Source organism: Myotis yumanensis, unplaced genomic scaffold (genome assembly GCF_028538775.1).
Source record: "Myotis yumanensis isolate MYYU_CA2020_CCGP unplaced genomic scaffold, mMyoYum1.0.hap1 SCAF_10, whole genome shotgun sequence".
NCBI lineage: Eukaryota > Metazoa > Chordata > Mammalia > Chiroptera > Vespertilionidae > Myotis > Myotis yumanensis.
The window spans coordinates 52,338,342-52,361,692 of NW_027223761.1; the positions used below are offsets into that span (position 1 = coordinate 52,338,342).

At 37.6% G+C, this 23,351-nt stretch overlaps 1 protein-coding gene across 23 annotated transcripts in view; it reads right to left on the reverse strand.

Moving 5' to 3' along the window:
• The window catches only part of DLG2 (discs large MAGUK scaffold protein 2), a 1,989,136-nt gene that overhangs the window by 287,500 nt on the left and 1,678,285 nt on the right, over positions 1–23,351 (reverse strand). For all 23 annotated transcript variants that reach the window (XM_070425737.1, XM_070425735.1, XM_070425736.1 and 20 more), the window contains one exon: positions 19,005–19,107. In XM_070425737.1, the coding sequence (XP_070281838.1) occupies positions 19,005–19,107 (103 nt within the window). The remainder of the gene's footprint in view (positions 1–19,004; positions 19,108–23,351) is intronic.

Consider the following 23,351-nt stretch of genomic DNA (forward strand, 5'->3'; position numbering starts at 1 on the left):
CAAACTGCCACTACTAATTTTTGGGAATACTTTTGATTCATTACTAGCAACGATTTTGCATATTATTATCTCAGAATCTTAATTTCTTACATATTTTTCCTCTATTTATTTCATTCTTTCATCACCTTTTATAGTTTCTCAACATGCTTCTTTATCAATAGCAAATATAATTATAATTCAACATGCTATAAGTAATTTTTTTAAATATCTACTGTTCTAGATGCTGAAGATAAACTAATAACTAAGCTGTCAAGGCTCTTGCTCTTCTGGGGCTTATTTTCAAACTAGAGGCAAATTTGTGCACAGGTGGCGGGGTGGGGGGTGACTGGGGGTGGGGCTGGACAGGGGGAGGGGCCACAGGTGGTTGCCTAGCTGGCCCCGCCCCTGGTTGAACTCCTGGTCATACTCTTAGTCAAGGGGACAATTTGCATATTAGCCTTTTATTATATAGGATGGGAGAAGGAAGATCGTAAGTTAACAAATGAGATCATTTTATATAGTGATAAATTTGATGGAGAAACTAAAACAGGCTATCATTTTAGTATGGAAAGGTAGATTGCTATGATGGTCAAAAACAGGGACACTGGAGCCAGATCAGAGTTTGAATCACAGCCCTAACACTTCCCTCCTGTGTGATCTTGGGCAAGTGACTTAGCCTTTCTATGCCTTAGTTTCTTCATCTCCAAAATGGGTACAATCTTAGCCGCCGAGAGGCTTGCTGTAGGAATTGCATGGTTATAGATGAAGAGCCCTTAGAACAGTGATGGTGAACCTTTTGAGCTTGGCATGTCAGCATTTTGAAAAACCCTAACTTAACTCTGGTGCTGTGTCACATATAGAAATTTTTGATATTTGCAACCATAGTAAAACAAAGACATATTTTTGATATTTATTTTATATATTTAAATGCCATTTAACAAAGAAAAATCAACCAAAAAAATGAGTTCGTGTGTCACCTCTGACATGCGTGTCATAGGTTCGCCATCATTGCCTTAGAACAATGTCTGGCATATATTAGGCACTTTGCAACTCAGCACTTTCTAGGAGGCAGGAATTACGATTATGACTTATTCATCACAATTGCTCCGGGAAGAAGCTATTATTAACTCTTTTTCATAGATTAGAAATCTGGAGGTTAGAGAGGTTAACTACCTTTCACAAGGTCAGATAGCAGGAAAGTAGCTGAAGCACTGTCTTTGACTTCTGTCCTCCAACATCTGCCTCTCTTCATAAGAAGTTTTGTTTTTTCCAAATATTCACTTTCCAGTGGCTCACTTATTAAGCTCATTGTATCCAAAAATCTCATGTTTGTGACTAGAAAGACAATACAGATTCACTGACAATAAAATTCATCCTTCTCAGGTTTTCTCTTTTCTGATTTTGATCCTTTTTCTTTCTTTCTCTTATAGAAGTCTATTTTGTATAAGTCTATTTTGCCACCGCCTAAAGTTCAGCTGTTCTTCTTGGCAACACATTTTATACACATTTATGTTATTTTATTCAAGTAGATTCATTAATTATCAACCATGTTGAGCCTTAGAGGTTACATACAGTTCCCCACGGCACTTTCATTTTTTACATGAAATGCTTTAGTGCAGAGTTTTAGAAAGTACTTCCATTTGTGATGCCCCAGATTTTATCCATTTAGTTGAAATTCAAAATTGCTACTATTTTTTTAAATGACCTTTTCAGATGTCTTTTTTCTCTCTCTCTAATCACATTTCCATTTAAACCAAATGACATGCAAAAATCCTCACTTCAGTGGTAATCTGCTTTCTTTTTTAAACCCTAATCACTACTCTCTTCCTTCAATTGCTTGGACACTTGCTGTGCATTTTATTAAGCAACATCTTGCCAGATTTTTTTTTAAAAAGTGCTCTCTTAGAGCAAAGGGGAGTTCTAAAGCTCCAGGGCTTAGCAGTACAACTAAGCTCTGCAGATTCTAAGACTATGCATTTAACACGTTTAATGAGGCTTTGCAAAGGAAAAGCTCTCAAATTGGCCTACACGAGCTGTGTGACATGGAGAATAGGTGAGGACATGGAGGGTGGTAGTGGAGATAAACTGTTGATTGACTATTGGCCCCACTTTGAGATGTGATGGTGCAAATGGGCACCTGAGTCAGAGTGACCATTTGGAATTTTGCTCCTGCCACTTAATTGTGTAACTTCTCTAATGTTTCATACCTTCATGTGCAAAATGGGGATAACAATGTTATAGGGTTTGTGAGGGTTAAATGGCATAACATATAGAAATATTTAGACATACCGAGCCTAATGATAATTATTAGTTGTTACCTACTCTCTCCATGTGTACAGTATTTGTGATTGCTTGAGTCCTTGAACCTAGTTCATCCCTTAATGTATGCACAATTCCTGGTGGAATAAACCAGAAACTCTTATTTTGCCTCCACCCAACTGTTTGCCATTTATTTTTACTATTGTCTTTAGAGCTACCATCAGCTTTTCCAAATGGTCCAACCCATTTTCAAGATGCACAGATTTAAAAAAACACCAGCACTCAAATCTTCCTTGACTGAGTCATTCAACAAACATTCATTGACTATCTAACCCTGGCTAGTGTTGTTCCGTTGGTTGAGTGTTGTCCTGTACTTTGAAAAGCTGCCTGGTCAGGGCATATGCCCTGGTGGCGGGTTCAATCCCTGGAACGGTGCATGCAGGAGGCAACCAAATGATACTTCTCTCTCTCTCTCCCTGGTCCTTTCTTTCTAAAAATCAATTAACTATTAAAAATACACATACTCATTGACTATCTACTATAGTCACTTCCTTCTCCTATGAGGTTTATAGTCTGCAGAGATATTGGACATTTGTTTACGTAAATTGCAAGATGAAGGGAGAAATACAACAATAGAAGATACTGAGGTAGCACAGAGGAAGCAGTGTTATTCTGGGGATGGAGTGGTGAAGCCAGGAAGGCTTCCTGCAGGAGATGATCTCTAGCTTGTTCTTTGAAAGAAAAGTTTGTCAAGTAGACAAGGAAAGAAGGTTATTCTGGGCAGACAGAGAAATAATTGATAAGTCACAGAGACAAAACATCAAGGCCTGTTAGGCAAATGATAAGCCATCTATTGTTATCTATAATAATAAAAGCCTAATATGCTAATTAGACCAGACGTCCTTCTGGATGTCCTTCCAGATGACCTTCCAAATGAAGCCGTGGCAGGTGGGGTCCAAGGCAGAGGCAGCTGCCACGGCGGCGAGGGGCTGAGCCCCTTGCACAAATTTCATGCATCGGGCCTCTAGTTAGAATAGAAAGCTCAAGGAGAGGTATAACTGGGGACGTGAGAGGAGACATACATTTAGATATAAGCATTTAGATGAAAAGTACCTAAGAAGACTATGCCTGGCATTCAATACTCGGTAGGTGCATTTAAGTATTATTCTAAAGACCAACTCTCATCTTATAAAATAAAGTAGTTTCTATTTTATATTCAGATATTATATTTGCAGTTTCTTTATAGCTTGTTCTGTAGTCTCAGGTTCTCTGTAAAGTTTTACTTTTTTTTTGGCTTATAATTAGGAAAGACAAAGATATGGAACTGCAATGAGAAAACACATTGTGAGAGAAATTTGACAGCTCAGACAAAAAACTAAAATATTGCATACTTAAAATTTCTATACCATCAACAATCACAGAATGATCAAATAAATGATCAACAAGAAAATACACTTTCTTGGCTTCCAATAAGAAGATTCAATTTTCATTTATCAGAAGACTATTGAAAATGTTTTCTCTTGAATTTACTAGAAGGGGAAAATGTGTTCCTAACTGTAAATAGGACTACCCAAATTGAAAACATTTTATTTTTCTTTAGTAATTTTCTCTGCATGTGTTCCCTGCCTCACCATTCACTGCCTCAATAATCTTCACATCTTCATTTCTTTGGGTTTTGATGATGATTAGGAAGACATTCTATTTTCATTATTTCTTACTAATAGTTGCCAAAGCAATTATTTGTCTGCAATTTTATAGGTAATTGTGTTTCTTTTAAAATGTCCTTTGTATTTTTGTTGCCCATTGCTAAATCTTACCAGCTGGAAATTATCACTAAAACTCAACATTCCTGCTTTGCTTCCTGGAAAAATCTCCCACAATGAGTGATAACTATTTTCAAAAAATACAAATATTTAAAAGAAAATAAAAGTATTAAAAATTTGGGTAATATAGGGTATGATTATTTACAGTACTAAGATATCAATCATTTATAAAGAATCTTCTGATTGACCTTAAACAAAGAGGAATTTATGTATTCAATTCACACAAAGAAAGATTGTTAAATATTTTACATGAAGATTCTATTGTATGAAACTAGGTAAGTCTTGCATATGTTCCCAAGGAAATGTGGAGGCTTTAACCTTGATTCCAGATCCCTTCAGATTCCAGTGACCTCTTTAGAGGATAGTAAGTGTCCCAAATTGTTCTGGGAAGAAAGCATATCAGTTACGAAGAGCAATTGCATGAAGGTTTCTTTTGGAACTTGTGATCCCTTGGCAATTTACACAGCAATTGGCTATTCTATAGTCACATTGAAAGAAAATTAATATTTATAGAATTATTTCTGACTTGGGAAATATCTTATAGTATGAAGAGCTGACGTAAATGGTAACCCAGCTAAGAAATACAATTTTTTTATTCCTTAACTCTCCAGGCTATTAAGTATCCTCCTATTTAGCATTTTCCTCCTTTAAAACACTGAAAATAAGATTTCCCTATATTCCTCTATGGTCTTAGCTTCAGTTTTTATTTAAATAAGTTGCTCATTAATTAAATTCCTGCCTATCAGGGCAAGGGGAAATGAGGTCAATGGAGACAAAGTTGGAAATGAGACTTCTCAGTGTATAAATTCTAAAATTTTGATTTTTTGACCCATGTAATTATATTACTACTAGTGGCCTGGTGCACGAAATTCATGCACATTAAAAGGGAATTAATTAGAGGAAATATTTTAATATTGCTATTTGCCCTTTCTCTATAATAGAACTGTCAGAGATGAAAGAAATTAGTAAAATGTATACGAAAATCTCCCTCCTGTCAGAGTTTGGGGCGCACCACGGGACCCAGAGTCAAGTCCCTGCCCACCTGTGTGCAAGTTGAAATCACGTGAGACCCAGACCCAGCCGTCCCCACCCCCGTCAAGCCCCGCAGGGCATACAACCATTTGCATATTAGCTCTTTATTATATAGGATTAAAAATGAAGTTAAAATGTCTGAAGCACAAGAAATAGAATCAGAGGGTCTGGGCGCAAGTTCAGGTCACAGCATTTGCTAGTACCATGACCCTGGGAAAATCACGTAACTTCACTAAGCTTCACTTTCTTTTCTATGAATTAAAATGATGATAAACTTTTATACCTGTCTGTTTATCTCAGTTATTCTGTAGATCTGATGAGAAACAGCAAAGTATTAAACTTGTGCAAGTTACTATTTTATATTTCATTTAATTTTTCCAAGACTATAAAATGCACAAAGCCACTATTGAGTTCATTGGGGTAAAAAAGTCTACTTGTTTGCTTATTTTCTTTTTCTCTCACACACTGGAGAATGAAAATAAAACTGATAGTATCAGCAGCGATGCCAGAATCTATCTTTGGGTGGCATGATCTACTCCCGTAGAGTGAATATTTTTTTAGCACCCAAAATCAATGTTTGGGATTTCTAGTTAACTAACATGCCTCCTCATAGGCATTTCAGTGGGGATGTATTTGCTCCCCTACAGTTCAAGAAAAACTTCAAGGCATGAACATTTATTTAACGCAGTCATTCATTCTATAAATATTTATTGAACACCTAGTGTGTGCCAGGCACTGTTCTAGGCCTTAAGGACACAGCCATGACCAAAACAGACAGAATTTGCTCTCATGGAGTTTACATTCTTATGGAAAATTAACTGAGCTTACAGCTTTTTAAGTTGTTTTATTATTAAAAAAAGTTTTTTACTGATTTCAGAGAGGGAGAGGGAGAGAGATAGAGATAGAAACATCAATAATGAGACAGAATCATTGATCAGCTGCCTCTTGCACACCCCACAATGGGGATAGAGCCCACAATCCAGGCATGTGCCATGACCAGGAATAAAACCATGACCTTCTGGTTCAAAGGTCAGTGCTCAACCACTGAGCCACACCAGCCAGGCTACAGGTTTTTTTTTAGATCCTAACCATATCCACAGACCTTAATTTGAATAGGTTTTCCTGCCTTCTACTAAAATAGCTTAAAACTGTTTTTTGGTGGTAGAATCATTGTTTTATGTAGCCAAGACCAAATATGAAAAGCAATAAAGCCTGCTCTGGTTGGAGTGGGATTGAGGTCAGGACCCAAGCTGCCTCCTTTCATACTCCCTACCCCCTACCCTTGCATTTCCTTTACTGGACCCTAGCAGTGTTCAGAGAGCAGGTTACTTGACACTCCCACAGAAGGAGTTATTTCAATATCAACGTGTTACCTGAAAAAAATCCCTCAAAATCCTGAATCCACAGTCTTCCAAGGGCATTTTCAAGGTTCTTTCCCCCTTTGGGTCTGCTTCTGTCTCTCTCTCTCTCCACATAATAACCACATTATAGGCTTTCTGGTCCTTCTTATAATTCCCATGGTAATGATAGTTACCACTTATTGAAGATGTGCTATTTGCCAGGAACTGTGCTTGGCATTTTACATGAATTGATTCATTTAATCCTCAAGATTGTCCAGTGACATGGGTGTAAATGCCCCTATTTTATAGGAAAAGAATGATATTCCTAGTGGCCATTTGTCCGAGGTCACACAGCTGTTAACAGTGGATCTGGAATTTGAACCATATCTATCTGATTTCACAGTAGGAGCTCTTAACCACCGAGCTTCCCAAACTCTGTGAGGCTCTTTGACCCTCTCAGCAATAGTTCTAAGTACAGTGCAAAGTATCTTGATGGGCAGAGAGCAGCACAGTGTTCACTCAAACAAGCTTGTTGTTGAGGGCTGTGATACTAGGTATCATTTATGGATGACCCATTACATTCCAGATTCTACATCCATTGTCTCCATTCTTCTAGCAACTTTTGAAGGTAAATATAATCATCCCTATGCTATACGTGAAGAATTTCAGGCTCAGAGAGGTTGTCCCTCACTCACTTAAGGCCTCACAGGTAGTAAAGAATGAGTTCTCTGCCTGCCTTTATACCATTTTGGGAATCACAACTATTCCCAGAGCTGAACTGTAGGCCCAAGACTCCTATGTCCTGAAAAGAACAAAAACAATAACAACAAAAAGAAAGGAGAGCACACTTTCCTAGACTGGATCTGTTCCCCAGTCCAGGTTCTATTCCAAACCAGTACAGCTTGCCTCCATTCTCAATCACATGGGATTACTGGATTCCCTGATCCTGCCCACCCACTGGCCCTGCCGAGCTTGCACATTCCTATGTCTCTTTCCCCGTTAGACTCATTTTCGATCCCTCTGTACTTCCCTTTTTTTTCCCTGAGTACATGGCATCTTCCTTTCTTTGGATTCCACATACCCTTTATTCCTTCCCATTTTTCTCTCCAACGTTTTTAGAGCCACACAAATCTGGCTCCTTTTCCCTTTTCCTATGAGAAGCAGTCTAGTGCAATGGTTGTTCTGGAATCTTTCTGCCTAAGATCGAATCCTGGTTGTACTCTACTGGCTAGTTGTCTAACCTTGGAAAAACCACTAATGCTGAGTCTCAGTTTCCTCATGTGTAAATGAGCAAATGAGCAAAGCAACAGAACCTGTGTTCTAGGTTTTTGAGAAGTTTAAATGAGTTAACATATGCAGAGATTTTAGGATGTCATCAGGTTCGAGCGAGTGTTCCATATAGGCTAGTTTTAATTATTCTCTTTCTTGCAATCATCTCTCTTTCTATTTCCATCTTTCTTTTGTTCGGCTTTAGCTAAATTTTTTAAAAAAACTAAAAAGAGATTTCCTATAAAATAGATATATTTATTCATTAGAATCTTACATTCATTTTTTATTGTCTACATTTATTAAATGCCTATTATGAATGAGGCACTGTGCTAGGGACTGAATATGTAAAAATAAATATAACATGCTTTTCTCTGAGAAATTTATTATCTTGTAAATTGTTAATAATAGTTGGCCACATTTTTATGGAATGGAAAACTTTATATATTTGTATAAGCCAATATATATGTTTATTGGTTTTATCACCTACTTTTCCCCTGAGTCTGTCTACTTCTCTCCACCTATTCTGCTACTACTCTGATCCAACCACCACCTCCTCTCACCTTGATGAGTGTCTTTCACCTGGTGCTTCCCAAGTCCCTTCAGAACTCTCAGACCTATTTTCCATTCAGCAGCCATGTCACTCTCTTTGACAAGCAAATCCGATTCTGCAAGCCTTTCAACACTATTGCTTTCAGGAGAAAGAACCAAATACTCAACACAGTTCTGCATGATCTGCCTCTGCCACTCTCTTTCACCATCTAATACATGGTGTTTCTCCCACTTCCTCCGGTTTGCTGTCAGTCCTTCCATAGCACCATCCTCTGTCCTTCACAGGTGGCTTAACATACCTTCCTCTCCTGTTCCTTAGAACTCCTTCCTCTGCTTTGATAAGTTAATGCCTACTCACTCTTCAGATGAACAAAGTCTTGCTTCCTTGGAATGCCTTCTTTATTTAAAATTTTATTTTATTGTTTAAAGTATTACAAATAGTAGTACGTATGTCTCCGCCCCCCCCCCCCCTTTTTTTATTTGCCTTCTTGACCCTCCATCTAGGTCAGAGTATTTTGTCTGTTTTGGTCTGGCCTGGTTTAATACACTGTAAGAATATACTTGAGTTTCTAAATTCTAAGAATCTAAATCCAAATTCTTTCCTTTTTCTAGAGGAACCTTAGCTACTATAATTCACTAGTGTGATTTTCCTTGGTTAAGTACAGGTACACTAGGGAAAGGGCCACATTTATTTTGTTCATCATTCTGTCTCTAATGTCCAGGGCAATGTATCACTCATCAGAAGCATTAAGCAAACATTAGGTGAATGAAGACTGAGTGAATGTTTGTTCTGTCATTATTTAATTTTTGTAATAGGTCAGCAACTCTTTGTTAAGAAAACAATTACCCTTAGTAGTGGGAACATGAAAATGAGAAAATTGAGAGGGAAACTAGAATAGATTATCTTGAACCAAAGTGTAGTTTGGACATCTTTGCCTTTTATAGACTGTCATTGAGTCTACTAGGAATCCTATTTGGATTTGGGATTTATAAAACACATTGAAGATGTATATACTTTCTATGCTTGGCTTTTCCATTTTAAAGTAGCTATCATTTTGATTCTTAGAATTCAAGATATGGTCACTATTCCAACTTTCTGCAGCCTTGATTTCCTGAAATTATTTTTTTCCATATTTCATCTTTTCAACCTTAGTAAATCCATTTACAAGCTTAGCAGTTATAATTTATAATTTAATAATTCATTAGGTTGATAATATTCAGACTACCATGGTTCTATAAACAAAGAGGCCATTCACAGTAAGTTGTTTATCTTGAAAGCAACAAGCAATAAGTGCTTCTAATTGAATTAAACTTAAAACCATTATCAGAGGATTCAAGTCCTATTGAAAACAAAGAGAGCAATTTCCACAGATATTGATCTTTCCCTTCCCATAAGTGGGTGAAAGCAGAATTTCCATGTTTTAAAATGTGTGGAATAAAAAGAGAACATTTAGAAATTATCTGTTTGTAACTATTGTACTTGGATGAAAAGTTTTAATTAGGAAACACAGTAAACTAAATTTCATAGAACATCAGCTGGAAAGAGCCTGAACAATAACTTCTCTAACCATCTTTGTTAACAAACAAGGAGATCAATGTTCAGAAGTGATGTGGCTTTCATGTGGTCAATAAAGCATCGGCTGCAGAGTCAGGGAAAGGAAAAGGAAGATGCCTCATTATTCATTATTAAATCCAAGGATTGGCTTAAATAGGGGTTATATTCAAACAAATGTCGGGCTAAACTACTAGTAGACTGGGAACTCAGACTAGGTAAGCTAGTAGGTACTCTAAGTCTGTCTTGGTTTATATTCCCCTTCTGTTTGTCTCTGCAGAATATACGTTTACAGTTCTCTAACATTCTGAAATGCCATATCAAATGGAAGGGTTTTCTAATGAGGAACTATGTTCATCTTGTAATACTTATATAGTCAAGAATAGGATTTAAACACTTTGTTTCCATGTATCTGATCTGGTTGTTACTAAAGACAAGTAAAGATCTAAGTGATCTTTTTGGTTGTCAAATGCGTTTAGCAAAGGATTTATTTAACTTCTATATTAACAAGTGAGTATTTTTTGTCTCTAGATGCCAACTAATATAAAATGACAGGATGAGATACTCAAAAGATTAATGCATTTAATTATGGAATGAGAATTGATATGGGGATGGGGACATAGATGAAAAGGGGAAGAGGCATAATCTAGAATCAACTGTAAATATTTTTAGCTCCTTTGATATGAGTTTGTGATGTTGTATTCCCAGGATAGATTATGAGGTCAAGAGATTTTTCTGAGAGTCAGGAATTGATACTTCCGTTGGTCCATTACATTTTTTTCTCTGGGCCCAAACTGGGGTGTGAGCATGGAGAGAGGGATAAAGTATCTGGAGAGAACCTCCTTTGAATCTGTAGACTCTACTTGCAGGCTATAGAAATAATCTTTCCATTCATATTCTGTGGTGCTATCTGTTAGATGGAGATTGGAGAGGAAACAAAAGCAATAAGGAGAAGGCTAAGACAAAGGATACATTGAATGAGGGGCTATCCAGGGAGATTTTTAGTTGAAGGAAGAGGCAGTAGCTTTTAGTGGAATAAATGTGTGTCAGAGAGAGCTGTGAAGAAAGACATGGTCAAGCAATAAAAATTCCAGAGTCATGTAAAAATTTAGTTAAGTTTCTTAACTAAATACCTAATATTTTGGTAAAAATTAGAGTATGCCAACTAGATTAATTAAACCAGATTTAATGTAATCTATTTGTAAAAACTTGATATATGGCAATAGATTATCACTAAAGATGAACTGTTTGATGATGGATAGATGAATGCATGAGCAGACAGGTGAATGGATGGATTGATGGAAGGATGAATGGATGAGTGGATGAAGGAGCTGCAGGAAGAAGTTAGAATTGGAAAATCATAATATACTTGTTATATCTAATTACAATTATTGCAAGATTGTTTGTTATTTGTAAAATGAACAATAATTGCTTATATTTTAAAGCTTTCTTTTACATATCATTCAACTGTGATACACATATAACAGCAATTAATAACAGTAACAAGTTAGAAATGAATGTGGAGTTGTATATAAGAGAAAGCCCTGAGACTCCATGAGAATTTTTTAATCCCTTCATGTCCATTTGATCATAATAATCTTACTGAGTTAGATTCCTTGGGCTATTTAAGTCTCCTGCATCTGAGCATCTACAGTGAGTTAAAAGAATTAAGGAATTTACTAGCTGTTCAACTAGCCTCAGCTTTAGTAGTTATGACAACTTTTAAGATAGTGAACTGTTTTCTCATCTGAATGCTGACTTATGCTTCAGCTCCCCATATCTGTGAAATGAGGAAGCTGGATAAGTTGATCTTTAAAGATTCTTCTAACTCTTTCTGTTTCTCAATGATCCTATTAAAACCACACAAAATGCATCAAATTAACTAGATTGTGTGGTTATTTCTTCTTAAAGAATAAAAAAATGCAAAAAGATGTAATGTTAATGACAAAGCTTTCAGGTAATGGAATTTATGCTTCTAAACTACCTGAGATTAGGGGTCATGTTTTTAATCTAGAATTTAATAACTGGAGAGATATTCTGATAATGTCTTATCAGCCCAAACTGTTTTTTTTCTTTATCAGTGAGAACACTGAGGCTCATAAAGATGAATAATACCACAAGGTCACACAGCTTGAGTTAGAGTTGGCACTAGAATTCTGATCTTCTCTCCCCAGTTCATTCTTGCACAGTACTTTCCATCCCAAAGCTCATTTTAAATGTTCCCTGAGGATGCTGATGCAATTTCTAACCAAGACCCACAGCTAGACTTTATGAATCTTGCCTGGGCATTTAAGATGCAGTTATTTGTACCAAGAAAACATTTCAACATGCCACAGCTGCTCATTCATATGCATAAACTTATGTAGACATCAATTTAAAGAAAGAAATATAGCATGCATTTTAAGTAAGCTTTTTGGATGTTGTATATGCTTTCATTTCTAAGAAACTCCAGGTATTGAAGGCATCCATATTCTTCAGAGAGTAAACCAGATATTCATTTCAAGTTCTTGCCATATCTTTGACCTTGTAGAAAAATGCACCATAGGCTCCAATTCTGGTTTAAGCTTGGTGACTTTCAGAGTGGTTACCCTGAATAAGATCAGAGTTTCATGTCATGCTGAAAGAATACCTACGTTTCTTTCTGAATTAGTTTCATACTTTAAAGGAATGAAAAAGGTTATTTAAATGAACTTCTGATCTGAAACATAGTGAATTACTCAAAGAAATTTTATAATGATGCCTCAATGACTTTTAGTTCATGGAGCTATCCATCAGGGTGGGGTTCAAAATCTGACCGCTTCCCAACACAATGCTTCTTTACTCACCTGCAGGAGAGACCAGACTTAAAGGGAATGAAACCTTATAAATAGGTTCATTGCCTCATTAACAGTAACTTGAACAAAGTTTATGAATTTGCTTGAAAATCGGTATTTAGAGGATGGGGTAGCCCGTGGTCGGCAAACTGCGGCTCTCGAGCCACATGCGGCTCTTTGGCCCCTTGAGTGTGGCTCTTCCTAAGCCTAAGGAGTACCCTAATTAAGTTATAAGAATGTACCTACCTATATAGTTTAAAAAATTTGGCTCTCAAAAGAAATTTCAATCGTTGTACTGTTGATATTTGGCTCTGTTGACTAATGAGTTTGCCGACCACTGGGGTAGACAAAGTAGAGGTGGATGACACATTAACTTAGATTGCTTGCAGCCCAACATATCCCTAATAAAACCATGAAGCATGACTAATCATTGAGTAATGCATGCCAGATATCGAACCTGGTGACGCAGTCTCATATAACTTTGCCCGTATGCCAGGTAGAGTCCAATTCAATAGTGACAAGTGACAGTTCTTACAGTGTCCCTGAGTATTCTAGAGCAGTGTTCAAACTTTAATGTATGTACAAATAACCTGCAGGTCTTGACAAAAATGCAGATTCTGACTTAGTGGGCCTGAATGGGGGCTTGAGATTGTGCAGTTCTAACAAGCTCTTGGTTGATGTTTATGCTGCTAGTTCATGGACCACTCTTGGTAGACCAAGACTCTAGAATAATTAATTTCCTCCTCCAAGGTTTACTCCCTCACTTCTTTTAAGTCTCTGCTGAAATAGCATCTTATTCGCAAGGCCTTCCCTGCCCAACATATATTTCTCTGTCACTATAATCTTTACCCTTAGTCATATTTATTTATACTACTTATCACTATCTGACAAATGTTATATTTATTTATATTGAGTCACTGCTTAGCATTACCCTAGAACATTGACTGAGGCATAATAAAGTGTTCAGTCTATTGAATGAATGAATTATATATGAACCACATGGCCATTCTATCACAACACCATCAACCATACCACACTTATAAATCTCCAGGCAATAAACAACTCTGTCCTTTGGACTTTTCTTTTAGGAACTCAAGTAGTATTCTGTTAAAGAATAAGACGTGAAGGAAAACACGTCCCTCCACTATCTACTCAAGTACCTGCTGGCTGATGGGGACCACCATCAACTTCCTCTTTTTTACTTGCAAGCACTTCTGAAGCCCTTGAAGTGTTCCCAACAATGCCCTGAGTAGACAGATTAAAGGCAAGTGGATATTGGTGACTTTCATAGGAATAGCTTGGTCATTAATTGTCTTCATTTTGCACTTTATACAACAATTTATATCATTCACTTGGCTCTTAGTGAATATCTGGTGGTTTATGATTTCAACTCCAGTCAGTAGTCTCACACTAAGTATAGGTATTATTATACTAGTGAGAAGGTAACACGTGATATAAAGATTTGCCCCATTCTGACACAGAGGTTGTGTCAAGTGTACAATTAGGTTGTAATCATTACCGTTTTTATTTATTAATGCTGTTAAAGTAGAGTTTAGAACTTTAAAAAATGTTAGAGCCTTAATCATCTATTCTTTGTGCTATGTTATAGAGCAACATGTGTAAATTTTCTGCAATTTTGTAACAAAAACCAAAGAGGCACCATCTACAAATTGCATCAACACCAACTGTCCATTCCTTGGATTCTTAACATTTTTGTATCTAATATCAAAACTCTAGGCTGTTCATTCAATATTTACTCATCAATTACTTCTTTTTTTTAAATCAATTATTTCTTAAGTACCTATTATTAATATTGGCCAACACACTAAAGATATATATTACACTTCTAAAACAAAGGGAGAACCATTTGATAACTCTTAAATTAAGAACAGTCAAGTTCATATTGAGCAAATTAACGTGGGAGATAAAATGAGAGATAGAGGGGTCCTTGCCCTCTAGAAGCTAACTTGAGTAGAGAAATGTGCAAATCATGATAAGGGGTAAACCAGGTACCTGAATACAGATCTAGGGAGCTCATAGAAATAATCAATTGATGTTGTTTTAGCAGAATAAAGAGTTTCTTAGTGGAACTGACATCTGAAGGTCCTCAAAATGACTAGGAGTCCTACTGGTGGAAAGGGAGAAAAGGGAATTCCAGGTAGAGGAACCCACATGAGCAAAGGCCCAGAAACATGACAATTCAGAATCAAGTGTAGGAACAGGGAGCAGTCTTATGCAGCAGCAGTAGAGGATGAGGAAAAAGGATGATATTGGCCCTGGTTGGTGCTGGAGGCTAATTCCAGCAGGGTCATAATAAATGCAGAAGTCCTCAAAAAGTTGAATGGACTCTTTCAGCAGGGCTGAAGATCTGCATATATTATTGTCTGCTGCCAGACAGCTGAGGGCAGTTTCCCCAACCCAGTGGTCGGCAAACTGCGGCTCACGAGCCACATGCGGCCCCTTGAGTGTGGCTCTTCCACAAAATACCACGTGCAGGCACGCACGTACAGTGCGATTGAAACTTCAAGGCCCATGTGCAGAAGTTGGTATTTTGTGGAAGAGCTACACTCCAGGGGCCAAAGAGCTGCATGTGGCTCGCGAGCCGCAGTTTGCCGACCACTGCCCCAACATGATAATTTTTTAACTGTTTACCAAACCTTACCTTTGATATGTATATCTGCTTTGCTATAGGGCAAAATGTGTTAATAAAAAGCTAGGGGTCCAGAGATTCAGGGAACTTAGCTACTAAAGCTATGCCTTCCCTGGCTCCCCCGAAAAATGCCTTCCAAATTTATATTTCATGTCTAGTCTCTTAGTTAATTTACTCGCAGCCCCTTCTTCAGATTCCTGAACCCTAGTAGATACAGGATAATACCCCAGCAAGCTGGTGTGGCTGAGTTGATCGAGTGTCATCCCATGCACCGAGAGGTCATCAGTTCAATTTCCCATCAGGACAAATGCCTGGGTGTGGGCTCCATCCCCAATAGGGGGCTTGCAGGAGGCAGCTGATCAATGTTTCTCTTTCTCTCTCCTTCTGCCTTCCTCTCTTTCTAAAATCAATAAAAAATATATATATTTAAAAAGGATGATGTTAGTGGATATGGGTGAGTGAAACTTGCCAAGAAAAACACTTATTGCTACCTTATGATATTTATAAATTATTTATAATTATTTTAAAAAATATGCCAAGTACTATGAAAAACACAATTGAAAATGGTTTTAAATCTTGCGACACCCACTTGTTTAGCACTTGTTTTCTGCTTTGAAGCCAAAATTAAAAATGCAAGTAGCAAAAATGAATCTCTTCAATCTTTAATTACCTTCAAGTGGAAATTCAAATACTGAAAAATGGTAAACTTTTATTCATTAGTTCAGCAACTCTTTAAGAAATACCAATTATAGCACAATACTGAAGGACGATTTATCAGTGAACAAAATATAGGTTTTCTCTCTGCACGAATGGATTTCACAGTCTGGTGGAGTTTAGCAAGATATTCTTTCTCCCTCCTCTCCTGGACAGAAATCCCATCCATTCTTCAAGGTTTGGATCTATTCCCTTATTTCCATTAGGTACTATTTGTACTGTTCTAACTCCTGCAGGTTTATCCATTCTCTGATGTTTCATGATTTGTACAAGTGGTACCGTTATCATACAATTTTGGTCCTATGTCATCAGGAACCAATCTCTACTAAATGTGCCTAAGTCCTTTCTCCTCAATAAGATAAAAAAAATCTTTTTTAAAAAAATATATTTTATTGATTTTTACAGAGAGGAAGGGAGAGGGATAGAGAGTTAGAAACATCGATGAGAGAGGAACATCAATCAGCTGCCTCCTGCACACCCGCTACTGGGGATGTGCCCACAACCAAGGTACATGCCCTTGATTGGAATCGAGTCTGGGACCCTTCAGTCCGAAGGCCAACGCTCTATCCACTTAACCAAACCGGTTAGGGCAAGATAAAAAATTCTTAATGACAAAGACTTGGGATGGGGTCAAGGACCACATTTTCTGTATATTTGGTAATACTGAGCAAGGCAGCTAGAATATTCCTAGTAAAAGCATTTGAATGTAACTGAAAAACATACTTACTGGAAGGGTGGTTCTTAACCATACCAAAAGAGATGTCAATAAAATGCGTCTTAGCATGGACACCTCACAATACTGGTGCAAATGAAGGGGACGTGGTGAGAATTTCTTAATGGAATCTCATGACGTACTCATCTTTCCACTTGTTATTTTAAAAGAAAATTGTTCATTATTTCCTAAAGCTGTTGTATAATTTAAACGTCCCTAAAGGACCTCGGCAACAATGCAATCAGTCTTCCATTTCAAATAATAGGTAGAATAGGCTTAGTTGAACATTTAAATTTGTAAGAAAAAAAAAGAAAGAAAAATAAAGAAAAATACTTGCTTGATGTTGCATAACTACATTTCCAACCAATTTAAAGCTGCAACAAATGACAATACAGTTAAAATGTTAAAATGGGGAAGGCATTCTGTGAATCTGACCTGTACTTTGGCATTTTAAAATAAGCTTCTTGTTTGTTATTTTCAGGGTTCATTAGAAGCGCTTTAAAAATTGATTTATGTGATAAGACATGCTTTGAACAGGCATCTTGATAAAGTACAACACAGTATCTAAGTTAAGAATATTGCTTAAAGGAACCTAAGTTGAAGCTAAAGATGATTTATGCTGATAGAACTAGGACAAGCTGGTTGTCCTTTATTGTAGCGTTTAAGGCTTGAAATCATTCTGTTCAAGGTTATTTGAATGGCTGTCTTCACTATCAAGAGCTTCTGATTGGTGCAACTATAGTTCTGACCATCTCATCAGTCTACAGAATTGTTTGAGATGAAATTCTTCCAAAATGGGAAAACAGCCCAGGGTTATTTAGGCCAGGTGCCAGGTTATGAGACAGAAAGAACACAGCTATCAAGAAAGAATCCCATGGAAAAGTTTTTATGCTCTATGAAGCAGAATTTGTTCATCAGATTGTGCTAACCCAGATTTCTTCATTTTCTGTTTTACAATGGATACTTTTGGAATCATATATTCCTATTAGAAGAGATTCCTTTTTAAGAATTAGAAAGGCTTCCCAAAACTGTCTAGGAAGAACATGTTCCCTTGGTGTTATCATCATTAGTATTTTTCCCCCAGAAGAAGATTTTATATATATATAAATTTTATCTTTATTTCACTGGTCTATCCCTTCTTCCCCAGCCTCTCTAGCTGCATCTGGGCTAGGGCAATATGAGAATGCATTTAATTATATATCTTTTTGTATAACAATTGCACAGTCTAATTCTAAAGCCAGGCAAAGTGAAAGCAATGTATCAAAACACACTGGGCAGAATGTTTACTCTATTCTCAGGTAAACAGTGGTTGGCCACCATGAATGGTAAAATCTAAGATGCCACAGGCAAGACAGAAACATCAGTGTTCCAAACAACAATAGACCAACTGACTTTAAGAAAGAATCACTTGAGAGGCCAAAGAAGCTCCATTTACCCATAGGCACAAAGGCTCTTCCTTGATGGCATCTTGTGTTTTCATGTTTGGCCATTTAATACTCCTGTTTGCTAGCCATGTAGAGCAAAAGCAATTAACCATATTTCTTGAAGACAGAAGCCGATGCCTCTGATATGTTGTACAGAGTCTAGCCCACAATGGTGCGCTTAACTATGTTTCATGAACAAAGGAACATTCTACCCACAAGTCTGCTAAGAAATCAACTTCAGTAGAAAACATTCCAGTTGTCTCATTGTTCCTCATTCTGATCACAGAAACAGATGTTGAAACAAACCAAAGACCAGGGTACAGCTAATCCAATTTAGGATATCTCATCAGGGCTCAGGAGGCTAATAGGATTTATGACATCTCACCACATCTCAGGGTTGATAGTGATGCATTCCAAACACGTGATAGTGTAGCAGAAAAGGCAAAAGTAAAAATGAAAATAAAAAATAAATCCACATCAAGGGCATCCCAAACCATGTTAGTGTCAAAGAATTAATGCTACAAGGAGAGAATATGATCTACTGATCATGGTCTGTTTCTGTGGATTAAATCTCTTCCCCCTTGCTTCCTAAAATTCAACTGTTTTTATAGTGTTTATTGCTGACCAAAAAGTATGTATCAGGTAAGAATACAAATGAAATAAAGCTGATGCTGGTTGTTATTTATTTGAATTTGTATTTCAAACAGACCTTTCTAACTGGCTGAAGTTTTCCTTGGAAGATGAAGGGTAACACAGCCTCATGTCCTAGGCATCTAAAGCACTGATTTTCCCTGTTGGCAGTGACTAGTGAACACGGGCGATCAGAAACGCGGGTCCACATTCATGCGCTCACATATCAGAACGTTAGACGTCTGGGTGCTCACTGACCTTCAGGTTGGTATTGTGCTATGATCGTCACTGTCTGTCCAGCCCCCTTCAGTGCAGCAGCAGCCTGTTCGTGGGATGCTCCCCGGAGGTCAATGCCATTCACCTGAAAGACAGGAAGCCAGAGAATGTTGGTGTTTCATAAGGCACATTATTCTGATCGACAGAAGGAAAAAGTTTCCCAAAACGGAGAGTCTGTTTAAGATTATGTCACCTGCCTCAAAACCCCTCATGTCCTACCGAGGCATTTGTGTGTTATGCTCCTGAGAAATTTTAGGCAGCAGACACATGAAATTTCATCTTGTGGTGTTTGTGCTATGGCCTGACCAGGTTGAAACACTTTTGTATGCCCACGGCGACTAGGCTCTCAGTGTGTGTATTTCATATCCTCTGTGAGCTTCCTAGATTTCTGGGGTGGATAGAAGCCTGCAAAATTAGAGGGAAAACAGGGTAATAAAGAGAGACACATGTAATGTGCATAGACAAGCATGCACTGACAGATTAATATATTCAGATAGGGTTCTAGGGACACTGTACACAATCTCACCAGACTGGCTGCCCGCCAAAACTCCCTCTTTGGTCATAAGCCTGATCCTGTCATCCTGAGCTCAGTCAGATAGGCCCAAGCTTTGTTCCAAAATAAATCTGACCACCTGCCCCATTTCTCATGTACAATTCCAGTGTGGCTTCTGACAAAATGAAATAGAGAATGCCTGCAGTTTATGCTGCTGTTGCTAACTCCCATTTTGGGGCCCATGCCAGAAGAGAAACAGAGCATCTCCAAACGAGCACAGAACTGCCGAGAGGAAAAATTCATTCTGAAGTCAAATTTAATGAGAAGCAAAAGCTAAAATCTTTCTCCAATCAATTCGGTCTAAATCAACACAATGTAATTACTGAGTGCTTGTCAATGACAGGGCCCTCTGTCTGCCCCAGGAGAGGGACTGTGGGTGGGGAACAAAAGTGAGTAAGACAAGTCCGAGGAAGCCTTTCTGCTTAAACAGAGCACACAGTAAGACCAGTTCTTTAACCTAGCACATAGTAAGCCCAGTTCTCTAACCTACGCAGAGGCTAGTTTTTGCAGGTGATACCAGAATTCTGCTTCCTTTTATTTACAGGGAAGATGGCCACCCCCCATGAAAAAGAATAAAAGAACTGATTAGTTTATCTACCCATAAAATATAGAATCCTATTTGACCTCACATGAATCCTCTTTGACAATGATTCTGGATGGGTGGGGGGTTGCTACTCTGTTTCATTAGCAGGCTTGGAACATCTGTCATTCTCAATTCCACATCCTGGACATCTCATAGTAACCTTGTTAAAGTCTCCTTAATTCACTTTTATTTATTAAAAAATATTTTTATTAATTAAAGAGAGGAAAGGAGAGGGAGTGAGAGATAGAAACATCAATGATGAGAGAATGATTGATTGGCTGCCTCCTGCAAGCTCAGCACTAGGGATGGAGCCCACAACCTGGACATGTGCCCTGACCGGGAATCGAACCATGACCTCCTGGTTCATAGGTCGATGCTCAAACACTGAGGCATGCCAGCTGGGCACTCCTTATTCACTTTTAAAACTTTCATGGTCTCTTCCCTGGCTTTCTATTCTGGTAACTCCTTAATGAAAGCATTGATTACACTGTAAATTGGGAAGCCGGCTGAGCTAGGGATGGCCTGCCCATGCCACTCAATAGCTCTATCGCCAATCTGAGCCTCAATTCTCTCCTGACTCTCTTAGAATCAAAGAGTTCTTTGATTCTAACAGTCCCTTTGAACTATAAAATTTCAGATTAACTCCTTGGTAGTTAATCGTCATTTCAGAGATTGTCCAGGCATTGATGGGTCAGAAGTATGACTTAGCTGGAAGAGACAGGAAAAGTAATTTCATCCAGGCTTTTGTCTACCGGAAACTGAATGCACAAGTCAAGGATCACATAATCTCTTGTCCAACAATTCCTCTCATCATTGACCTCCTGGTTCATAGGTTGATGCTCAACCATAGAGTCACATTGGCTAGGCTAATTTACTTATTTTTTTTATTTGGAGAGTTTGCTCTTTTAAATTTTTATCCATATATTAAAAATATTAGTGCTCTATCTCATATAACTATTATAAATATTCTTACTAGTTTGGTGTTTGTATTTTGTGTTATTGCATTTAACTATTTTAGCTTCTCACTTGTATGTTATTTCTTGTCATATAGAAGTTTAAAATATTTAGCCACATTTAGCACTTTTTTTCCTTTTTAGCTTTTAAGTTTTGTGTTATATCGTCCCCCTCTATGATATATTTACTAAACACCCATGTTTTCTTTTAGTACAAGCACAGGTTTTTTTAGCCATATACTCTTTCATCTATTGAATATATTTTGGTGCTTGATGTGAGAACCAGGTGAACAACCATACTTTCTTGGACCTTTCTTTTGTAGCATCAAATTTCTACATCTTTCACTATTCTAATTACGCCCTAAAATTTTCTCAGTGAACTGAGGGAGCATGAAATAGTGAGAAGAAACAGAAGATTTAGAGACAGGGAGAACTGGGTTTGAATCCTGAGTTCACCAGTTATATCTAAGTAACTTGGGAAAGTCACTTAACTTCTCTAAACCTCAGCTTCCTCACCTGTAAAATGGGTACAATATCTACATATTGCATGAAATAAATGAGATAATATCTGTAAAGCCCTTAACACAGAACCTAGCACAAAAAGGCATTCAGCAAATAGTATCTAATATTACCGTATTTCTTCAAAGAGCTGTGATGATCAGTGATGAAATAAAATCTAATGGAAATTAACCAATATGGAATATAGTGTACAGGTTAGTTCATACGGTTTTTTCCTTCAGAACACCCAATTTCAGTACTGAGAGAGACTTAGAAACTTGTTCACCCAGCACTTACACATTGGAGATGATCCCCATTAGGGGAAGGGACCTGCCTTAAGTCATATCAGAGTAGTGCAGCTAGGGCTTCTCTTGCTCAGCCCAGGATTCGTCCACTGTAGCAGATGTTCCCTATGATGGGGTCTGTTTATTTTCCACTGGTCCAGTAGAAATCTTGTTCATCATAGGCCTGTTTCTACATGGGCCCCCACATTTGTAGAGCTTTTGATGCTGCCATCATCCTGAACCATACATCGCCCGGGGCCCTGTTGATTTTCCTCCAGGGTTTAGCACACATGTTCTCTTTCAGTCCTTCAAACTTTTCAAGGTCACTTTCTTTCTTATGTCTCTCCCTGTGGCTTGAGTTTTTATCAGTAATCTTTGCTCAAATAACATTTTCAGAGGCATTTGAAAGCAGTTTACATCATGGACATGACATTTCAAAATACCAAGGGTGACACAGACTCATATATTTATTATTTCTGTTTTTCTACTTCAATTTGAATTTTCTCTTCTTGAAGCATAAACTGGGAGAATGGATGCCATTAATACTGTTGAGATTAATAATGATAGTCACTGTTAACATTCACTGATGATCAGGCATGCTGATATCTAGAGGGATATTTATTCATTATCTTATTTAATCTTCAGAAGCCTGGGATTACTTTTCTGATTTTATAAATAAGAAAACTGAGCTCGGTGAGAGTCACTAACTTTGTGCAAGGTTAAATAGTTGGAAGAAGTTAAGAATTTAAAATAGTCTAACTAAAACTCTTGAACTCTTACTACCATTTTTTATTGTTCTTCCTTCAATATCCGGTCTAGTTCTGAGGGTCTAAGCCTGCAAGATTCTAATTCTGAAGTTTGCCTTTCAAGCTCTCTGAGCCTGACAGCCCACAATTGGGTGTGGCATGCTGGTCAGCTCAGCCATGGGCTCAAGCAACCTGGTTTAGACATTATGGCCCAGCTTATAACGATTAGAACATGTAGGGTTGAAACAAAGGCTTTGGGAGGGTAGAAAAATTCCACCTATTACCATCTTCTTATGTATACAACTGTCATTGGATCATAGAAAACATTAAATTCTATTTGTTATGACATCCATTTCACACCAAGTTAGTAATGGATAGGAAAGTTAGGACTTCTGGTTAATTCAAGTAGATATAGGTTTTCTTCAGATGCTGGTGTGAAGGAGAATGGTGTACCATATCCAGAGTCTAACTTTTTTTTTTTTTTAGGTGAGCGTTATGTCTGTTACTTCAGCCAGTAGGGCCCTTGGCCTGGGGCTCCAGGTTCCCTGAATAAATTACTGTATGTTCTTTAGAAATATATTTATTAGTATTATAGAAAGAATCCACACTAATAAAAGAGGAAGATGCAAATTGACCATACCTTTGCAACACCCACCAGCCAATCAGGATTGAGTATGCAAATTAACCCAACAAAGATGGTGGGTTAATTTGC